At 33.2% G+C, this 10,633-nt stretch overlaps 1 protein-coding gene across 2 annotated transcripts in view; it reads right to left on the bottom strand.

The window, feature by feature from the left end:
* LOC113518159 (ADP-ribosylation factor 6) overlaps window positions 1–10,633 on the bottom strand; it is a 56,590-nt gene that overhangs the window by 7,665 nt on the left and 38,292 nt on the right. For both annotated transcript variants that reach the window (XM_026902942.3, XM_026902943.3), the window contains exons 3-6: window positions 4,416–4,524; window positions 1,541–1,696; window positions 836–982; window positions 19–218 (exon numbers count right to left, since the gene is read on the bottom strand). In XM_026902942.3, the coding sequence (XP_026758743.1) occupies window positions 76–218; window positions 836–982; window positions 1,541–1,696; window positions 4,416–4,497 (528 nt within the window). In that variant the 5' untranslated portion in view covers window positions 4,498–4,524 and the 3' untranslated portion in view covers window positions 19–75. The remainder of the gene's footprint in view (window positions 1–18; window positions 219–835; window positions 983–1,540; window positions 1,697–4,415; window positions 4,525–10,633) is intronic.

Below are 10,633 nucleotides of genomic sequence, written 5' to 3'. Positions count from 1 at the left end.
GTCAATAAATACTATTACCGTATGGCTGCGGCGTGACGGCAGGCGTGCGGGCGGCCGGGCCGCCTACTCCGCAGCTCATAACTTGTGGTTGCTGGTGAGCCACGTGAGCCCCTCGTACAGGCCGTCGCCGGTGGTCGCGCACGACGGCTGCACGTACCAGTTACGGTCGCGGATACGCGTCAGCCCGAGCTTCTCTTGTATCTCGTGAGGTTTCATTGCTGGAAAAAGAACAATTAAGGTGGTTTTACACATTTTTTTTTTTATAAAACTTGGAACGGAAAAGAGCTTACACCCCACCTGATGAAAAATGGCAAGTGTCGCCTATAGGCATAAACAGTATATCACAAAACATTCGATGACGATCATGGTGCCATTTCATTTCACTGGTGATATTTTATTCTATTTTATGGGAGAGGCTATTGACCCAGCCAGACTTGTAAGTATGATTGTGAGGTACAATTTCACTGAAGCCAAATAAGTGTTTTCAATGAATAACATTTCTTATACCTATAATACAAGATGCTAAGTTTGAGGCTAGAAACTATATAAAAAAATAGAAAAAGACAATATCAGTGTGGTATATCAGGTCAAAGGCGATAGTAGAAATGACAATAAGAATTTCCAAATTTGAAGTAGATACGTTTACATAAGAAAAAAACGAGACAGCATGTGTGGCGTCTTATCAATCATCATAACAACTCGCTATTTTATTGGTATTTGTCTCTTTCTACAGTTGATAGATATTATTCTACAAGTATTGGTCCTTCAAGCCGGATCGAATAAATATTTATTATTATCAGTATCATTATCAAATTTCTTTTTGAATAATACGTACCCTCCGGCAAGTCTTGCTTATTGGCGAAGATAAGTATGATCGCATCGCGCATCTCCCTGTCGTTGATGATCCGATGCAGTTCCTGGCGCGCCTCGTCGATGCGGTCCCGGTCCGCGCAATCAACCACGAATATTAGACCTTGAGTGCCTGAAAATAGCCAATTTAATATTGTTAGGTCGGCTCATATCGTAACTTCGCAAGAGCAATACCGTTTGTAAAATTAAAAAAGAAACACATTGCGAACTTTGTAACGTGAACAAGTCACAACATAACCTAGTAATTTCACAGCCATATGCCACCTTTAAAACCGGAACATGGCATGCAAGCAGGGTAGTAGGGTCAGAAATAGTTAAGACAGAAGTACTCATTGTAGACGTATTTGCACAAAAAGTTAGTACATAACATATTCATTAAAAGGATTTCTAAAGATTTTAAACATAGGTAAATAAAACTGTAAATTGTTTTAATACCTACCCCGAATACTTTATAATACAATATTAAATAAATTAATATAAATGGTCAGATCTTTTTCTTTTTTACACTATCATACCAAGCTAGGATACCCTGTCTTATAAAGGAACCAAGTAATGAACATCAGGGGAGGACAAAGGGTTCAATACCCAGAGCAGAACTATATCAGAAAAGTTCGTTTCCTAAATTTAAGTGATAGAATAAAGAGAATTATAAATTTCAAAATGACCTCACCTGTGTAGTAATGCCTCCAGAGCGGTCGTATTTTGTCTTGCCCCCCTACGTCCCAAACGTTGAATTTGACATTCTTATACGTCACAGTTTCCACGTTGAAACCAACTGTAGGTATCGTTGTGACTGACTGACCTAATTTTAACTTATATAAAATAGCTGTGCAACAATGTGTTAAAGAAATATTAATTAGAAAAAAAAACAACAGAAATAAAAAAAAGAGAGATCAATACTAGAACACATTTCATAAATTCAAGTTTTACTTCACAAAAAAAAAACTAAGTGCATAAATCATGACAAAATTTATATGGGACCAACATCTTATTGATCGCAAAAAGAATTATTGAAATCTGTATTTTTAAATTCAAATTGAGAAAGATATCGCATTACATACACAAGAAAAGAAACGAAATGTAATACTGAAATTTCCTCATACATAATATTTCATCCGAAGTGTAACTGGAAACACAATGGGGAAAGATATTATTAGTAATTGGTGTCTAAGAGCCCAAGTGCTAGCAATATATATACATATATATATATATATATATATATATATATATATATATATATATATATATATATATATATATATATATATATATATATATATATATATATATATATATATATATATATATTTAAGGTCGACTTCTACCCCTATAAACCATTCTGATGAATTTTTGTCGAATACATCACGGTGGGTCAATTAACCTGTGTTTATTCTCACCTATATCTCTCATTAATACCCCGCCAAAGTCAAACACCAAAATCCAATAACACAGGCGGAGTTACCATTTCAGATTCACCCATTAAAAAAAATTGGGAGCCCTTATAACCTCGATAACCAAGATGCAAAGAACCGTGTCCCGGATAATATGGGTTCTGGGCCATGACGAGTCCCGAAGTAGTATATACATCATTAGATAGTGCATCACCTATATCGATAGAATATATCGTTGTTATGAGTGTGTTTGGTGGGGACACTTCGTTAGAAAAGTTAATTGCGTTATATTAAAGTGGCAGAAACCCATTTCATTTGTGAAAACATCCCCTATAATTTATCTGTGAAATATTATAGGGCACTGTAATTCTCTTTGCGACCAGAGCACCTCCTCGCGGTGACGGTAGTAACGGTCACAATTTAAACTTTGAACGGTCAAGTATCTGGAAATATGTTAAACCGTCATGGCAAGGAGATTTAGTGATTTAATGCATTCTGATGATACCTGCAAAAATGGGACTCGAACCGTAGACTGTTGCGCTCACATAGCAACTGTTATTTGGTATTTAGGGTATACAAGGCATCTGACACAGCCAATAAAACTTACATTAACAGAAATGGAAGACATATTTTTAAGATTTGATAGTTCTGATGAAGAATCTTCACAGATATAAATGTCAATTAAGTCATCAATGTTGGTTTGCCTATAAACATACGCCCACTTTGAATTACAATTAAACTATTTTCCGTGACTGTACTCGTGAACCCCTAACGGTTAATATGCGATTCATCAATGAACGCACTATGGCCCAAATCGGGACACGGTTATTTGGATCATATCAAATTTTTTCACTAACATATTTTAAACAACAGATAGATTTCATACTGGATTTCAAATAGGAGAGTTTGTTTAACACGTTCACGCCGGCGCGGGCCACCGGTGGCCCGTGCTAGACTGTCTCATTGGACGGCGCGTACCACCGGCGGTACGCACTAGATTGTGTTATCTGGCGGCGCGTACCACCGGTGGCCCGCACTAGACTGTCTTTTCTGGCGGCGCGTACCACCGGTGGTACGTATTCGATTGTGCTATTAGAAATAATGAAAATTTAACGTTTATTTATTAAACATTAAAGTCGGCCCCGGCGTGAACGTGTTAAGTCGAAATTGTCCCGGAGTCAAGCCTCCTTTGTCTTTTTCCGTTTTTTTTACTTCGGTTACACATGACAACTAGGACAATTCGAAGCAATATCGCAATAGATCCACATTGTCGTATTAATTGAATAATGATCATACGGTATGTGAATGCACCACGATTGTGTTCCTCACGAGAGAGCATTGTGATTAAATCATTCAAATTAATTTATGCAAGTTGATGCCACGTGTTTATCTACATACTCACATATTCAACCGAGCATGAAATTATCGATGCCTCGCGTTAAGCGGTGCACACAGAATGCGAACATAAAATTATTTGTGTGCACAAAATTGCGGCCAAATAATAATAATAAATAATTTTTATTCGAGTAAACTTAATAATAAGCATTTTTGAATGGTCATTTTTAATATAAATTTACCGCTCAGTTCAGAATACAGTTACAGCTGAAAAGAACAACATTTACAGCAAAAGTTACGTTTACAACAAAAACTATGAATGAATAAAATAACTATCACAAACTTCGTTTTGATAAAAGAAAGAAAATAAAAAGCTACAAAGCTACACTCAGAGTATTTTTAAACAGACAAATCCCTCCTAGATCTACGTTCACGAGTATGACGAATTGGTCAGCCGTGCCAACCATATTATAGGAAGCCCAACGACCTGGCCCACCACGCCGCCACAAATACTAGTCTTCTATATAAAAAAATAAAAAAAGCTAATTTGTGCGTTTACAACAGCATCACTTAAGAACGGTTGAACTGATTTGATAATCTTTTTTTTTTTATTTTCGTACCTAATAGACCAATTAACGATTTAATGGAAAGAAAAAATTAAGATTGTAAAAGTCTGGAAACGGCGTCTGCCGGGTCATCACTATTCATCACTCGAGATCGGCTGGACAGATTTCACAATTTTAATGGTTGTAAAAGTCTGTAGTTTTTGGGAAAAAAAATCTTCTAATAAAATAATTCTTAATTTCTCATAAAGGATACTAGTCTTTCCAGCAGCGTCGAGTCCCAGCATCAATATCCTCATCTCCTTGTTACCGAAGATTTTCGAGAGTAGCTTCCCCATGGTGCCGAGCTCGCCTCAACCGCACAACTGAAAAGAAAACAAATATAACGTCAATATAATAACCAAGACCAAACATTGGAAGGAAACGCGGGCACCGTTTTCCTCAAACAAACGTGTTCACTTTTTTCATCCCTAGATAACGACAGTGAAAGTGCAACTTCTTTCACTATACAATTTAAATATCTATATCCCTGTTGTGCCCTATCCATATCTTTCTATTTCTTTCTTTTTTCAAATATTAATGACCATAAATAATAAAGATTTTCAAATATTAAGATATTTGATCAATTTCTGACTGCAAACAAACCAACCAAATCAAACCACCAAACAAATCCGATGAATTAAAAGAAATAATTAATAAAAATGAATTTCTTGTTATTAGCTAAAGGCCTTTTTGTATTATTATCGAAAACGTAATCAAAATCTGATCAATTTTGGAAGAGAAAACAGGAGAATACGAAATGACGATTAGGCTATTTTTAACGTGTGAGGTGAGGTGCAATTGTCCCTTTTTCCAAAGCCGAGCACAGAGCTACAGCAATAGATATGCAAAATAGCTATTCTTTAAAAATTCCGATAACTATATTTGCTTTTAATAGAGTTTAATAACAATATAAGGTTTTAACTTGTTTACTTTTTTATTATATCACTGCAAATTATTTTCAATTTGTGTGGTGATAGAGTAAAAAAATAAACAACGTATCATCACTAAAGTTTATGGGAAGATCATAAAATCGAACAAATCTATGAAACTAGATAGAGAGACATGATCGAAACCATTTATTTAAGATTATGTATTATAAACATTTTATCATTCGTCTACTATTTGAAGCCTAAAAATAACATACTCGTAACAAAAATCCCAACAATAATTTAAGGGCTTCACTGAACAAGTTCCGTCGATTGAGCAAATACATCCATTTTATTTAACGATACTCTGTAGGTAAGTACACAGCCTAGAATCGAGAGACATCAAGATATAAATGGCAAAGAAGCTCTATCGATTTCTCAAGAGCTAACGTTCCGGGAAAATTCTGTAGAATCTAAAATAGACGACAATATCGTAAATATTAAACAAAATTTATACGAACATTCGTAACCTATTTAACAATTTTCAAATTACCTAAATTAAATTCCAGAAGGCAGAAAACTACGCATAATGTAAATAAAAAATAGCCAAATATTTAAATTAAATAAAAATCAAATTTAAACTGGAGAAAAAAGAAAATTTCGGCTATATTTTTTTATGGCATATTAAAGTTTCGATCTTTAGCAACAAAACGGCACACTACAAAGTTGTTAGAGTCTAGAAGATTATTCGGAATAAGCACTTATAGTGGTGGTAAATACTTGTGAAGTAACCGCCTTTATCTTAATGTGGAGTTTGGTCAAGCGAGCGAATCGTTGCTCTTAGTTACCTGCTTTCATTAATTTAAGTTTAAAGGTGCCAAAAGCGCTTTATTAACATTTTATGAGAAGATAGAAGATAAGATACAAGATGGATAGAATGGATAGGAAGATAAGACAGATAGTAGTGATAATCCTTTCGTCAATGTAACTAATACTATCACCAATTATAGCCCCTCTGAAGTTTCTAGATTATCTTTGAACACAAAGGCCTTAACTTACCAGAGGATAAGAAGACTTCACCTGTCTTCTAAATTATGAGGCAAGAGACAATAAATTTTAAATAATTCAAAGAATAGTTATTTTTAGGTCTTCTAGACTGGGATTCAATCTTGGGAAATTAGTAAAAGGTAATTCGTTTGAGCTTGACTTCTTATTCATAGAAATTCTAACCTTCTACAAAACTATTTTAACTATTACACTATTTTATGATTTTCCTTAAGAACTAAGAATTTAGTACAAAAGAGATAAAACAGTTAAATAGCTGAAATAAGTTTATGTAAGGATTGACGTTTTTATGAGTTAGGGTATATTATGTATAATATTCATTTTATAAACTAGCTTTCATCCGCGACTTCTTCCACAAATTAATAAATCACTATGATATTTACTATACACGTACTATATGGGACAGAGAAGGATGTAGGTTACTATTAATCCCGGTCAATAAACATATCCTGTTAACACGGCCAAAGTCACAGGTAACAAAAAAACACCTTTCACATTTAATAAGAATTATAAGATATAAGTGTATAATATAGATGACTATTATATGTATATTATTTTATAATTACCGTTTTAATTTAATAATGTTTATTACGTTGCACCATCATTTATATTTTTTGTTATTCCTGTCTACAATCGACTAGTGGATGACACCATATGGTGTTTAGTTCGCCATATACACTTTCTAGGTATATTCATCATCAGCATCAAGTCAGCCTTTAACTGTTCACTGCTAAATATAAGCCTCCCACTTGGGGGGTTTTTTCAGTAGTTGCTGTGCTTGGCAGGCGTATTGGCAACTGCAGCTAACTGCGGGGAAGCCTAAGCTTTAGAGATGTTTTTAAAGGGACGCTGCTGCCCATCCCTCGCCCTACCTTAATCGCCTTTTACGACACCCACGGGATAGGAAGGGGTGGCCTATTCTATGCCGAGTCCACACGGCAAGGCGTATTAAAGTTTAATAAATAAACAAATAAATAATATTCGTATTGTTACGAAGACACTTGTACACTTCCACAATTAATTATAACTTACAAATACCTGAGTAGTTTCACTATTCAAAGCATTTACAAAGATTAATTTACAATTGTAAATAATCATATTTTAATGAATAAGAAAAGGTCGGACTCTTAGTCAATTGGGCACAATTACGAGAAAGTTACAATTGGTGTAATAAAAAAAAATAACATTTCACTAACAGAAGAGAAATACTTTTGAAACAGAACTTTGTTAATTAAACTTTGTCTACATAAGCCCCAATATATGTCCAAATAAGATTGTCCACTTATAAGAATTATTTTCTAGTTTCTACTAACTTTCTATTTCTTACCTATATGGTTTATTTTTTTATTTTTATTTTATTTATGCTTTATTGACCACATTACAAAAAAAAATGTCTGGTACAAAAGGCGGACTTAATACTATATAGCATTCTCTCCCAGTCAACCTTTGGCTAAACAGAAATTTTAATATGCGGTGAAAAAAAAATTACAACACATACAATAGAGATTATATAAATATACATACATGAATACATTAAACAAATATTACATAAATATACAAATATGTAATAAAAATACATATATACAAATATAAATATACATATATATATATACCTACTTATAGATTATATACGATAACACAAATAAACAACGATAGAGATCAAAGTGATGATGATGAAGGTGAACTGCTTTCACAGTTTTTTCCAAAGATATTCGTAGACTTTTCTCTTAAAAATAAATTTGTTAGAAATTTGTCTTATGTCCATGGGTAGCGCATTCCAGAGTCGTTGTATTTATTACACAGAATCCACAGCTCTTGAAACCATACAAGTTATACTGAATATATATATGATTAAACGTGCACCCAATGACGACCTTACATTGCTAAATTAATGCCGAATGCGTGGAATTTCAACTATAAATAACCTAGCGGAAACATGTCCCAAAATGTGAGGTAAGTTTATTTAATAAAGTTTGAAATATGTAAATGTTTTCTTGGAAAATCATGTCGTTTAGTCCTAAAACGTTCTCCATTATTAAAATTGTCAGTATTTTTATCTCCGGTATAAAATTTTTTGGATAATATAATTTTACTTAGGAATGACGATGTTACTTGATGGTAAATCAAGACCTTTTTTATTAAAAGTCGTATGAAAATCACTTATAATTTTGTATGTACCAAAACTTACATAAAATTTTTGATGTGAACTTGCAATATGGTAATTTATATATCGGAATTATAGGATAGTCGTCAGATCTACAATCGATGTTGTCATCAATCACCTGAAATCGGGACGACGCTCTCGGAAATCGTCTATCATGCTCAATTCGAATTGACAAATTCACTAATGTGCTCACATTAGGCAGAGTAAATTCAAACTAGTTCACATCAGTGCTCTGAATCAGTACCATTAATCAACGAAGCATTCAACAAATTAACAAAGTTTGTTAACGCACGTTTACACACGATGTACACAATAATGTAATTGAACAAGAAACATTGGAACAATATTCCATTTTCGTTGATGAAGTAAATGAAATCTCGGTTAATACCGTTTCCACAAGAAAAGCTTTTACCACGTAACCTGTTATAAATGAATTGCGATTCATGTATACATTAAATTATGTTTTCAATATCAAATAATTTCATCTTTATAGGTGATTATGCTTGTACTATTTCAACAGGTTCTCTACAGATGGTGCTGTTCTGATGATACTCTCGCTTATAAAAATGAATTCTAAATCTCACCACCAAGTGCCAATATTGTCATAATTATGCCTTAATATAATAATGTCAATTCCTTAATAAAACACGCTTACAGTGTCAAACAAAAAAATTATAAGTCAGGTAAATACGGTTGCTTCTTAATCTTGAAGTATGTGAGCTGAAGTGTATAAATTTTCTTCTACTGTAATGCCACTAGATAAAAGCCACTTTCCTCTAATATAAAATTCAAGTAAAATAATCTCCGAGAAAATTGACTGTAACAAGCAGTGAACAATCTTCTTTGGGCTCCATTTTATTTTTGTTTGTGGCAACATTTGTATATATTTAATATTGTTGTTTAAATTTCTGTTTTGCACTACTGCTGCCAGACTCACTACTTCCTATGCCGCTGTGTTAAGTTGACTGGAAGAAATTTTTTTAGAGATAAATCCACTTTTGCTTACATTGTGTTTCTAATTGTTATTATTACTGTATGTTTTAGTGCAATAAAGAATATATATGTAACAACACATGTACAATGTATATTCCGCCGATATGGACAATTTTATATGTGTGATGCAAAAGAAATTAAATGTACGTCTGTACATTCAAGGGGTTCGTTTCCGTTCTGGTTTTTATACTGTATCGGTCAGATCCGATGGCATCGTTACTTCCAAGTGAGTGAGTCAATTACAATACTATTTTTATTTGTTTCACAGCCTAAAAAGTTTTTTTTTTGTTTTAGTAATATCTAATTGAATATTTTTCGTATAATTCAACCACATATATTTAAATATTTCCATTTTTTTTTTACTTCTCAATATATCTATTACTAAAGTATCTAAACAAAAGCAGACAAATTGTTGTCATGAAACGACAAAAGGCTTAATTACATTGCCAAATAAAACACTTCCACGTTTTTCGTATAAATATAGCGAATGCCGTAAATCTTTTACAACTGCGTAAATAGCCTATGAAAATTTCTAAGTACATTCTTCTTAGCAGCTACCATTTAACGTTTTTAATATTTTATTAACTACCCTTTACGTGTATAACAAACGAGTTAGTTTATATTTGATAATACAAGTATTTTAAATGCGTAACCTTGCTTTTTGGGTGTCACTAGGAACACGTTCAATCCAATTAGCAGAAAGATGTGGATTTGAAACAACTACATGTGTGTCTCATCATACAATTGTAAGAATTTTATTATGACCAAACTAAAATTTATGCCGAAAATTATCACTTGTCAATTTTAAAAGAAAGATAAGGCAAGGCCAACAAAAAGAAACCTACAGAAAATCATCGGCAGATACCACTTATAGCTTGTCATTGAAATTTTACTGTTCTGCGTAACGCAACTTATTAAGAATACAATGTCACCGGTCCTTTTCATTTCTAGAATATCATAAGAACCGACTAAGGAACAAATCACAATACCAAGAGATGGAAAACTCGAAATAAAACCGTATACCAAACCACCTGTCTAACACTGTAACAATAGACTAATCCCCCTCCTTATGGAAAGGGATCCGTACTCAACAGTGGAACTTTGCATTGGTTGGTAAGGAACCTTTGTTGGATTAAGGCAAGCAATCTGGCAAATAAACGTATACAATAGAAGCGCATTTAACTCTAAAATATTTGATCAAGAACATATAAAACTGTGTAGATTATAAATTTAAAATACTTCGATCACAAATTACATAATACTCTTATAGTTAAAAAGCAAATTGATAAAGTAAAAGTAATAAACTGCACATTCTTGACGATAGCATTGTGACTAATCTGGTTA

This window comes from Galleria mellonella, unplaced genomic scaffold (genome assembly GCF_026898425.1).
Source record: "Galleria mellonella isolate WM207_F2 unplaced genomic scaffold, CSIRO_AGI_GalMel_v1 utg800, whole genome shotgun sequence".
Taxonomy (NCBI): Eukaryota; Metazoa; Arthropoda; class Insecta; order Lepidoptera; family Pyralidae; genus Galleria; species Galleria mellonella.
This window is presented reverse-complemented; position numbering and strand designations above follow the sequence as displayed.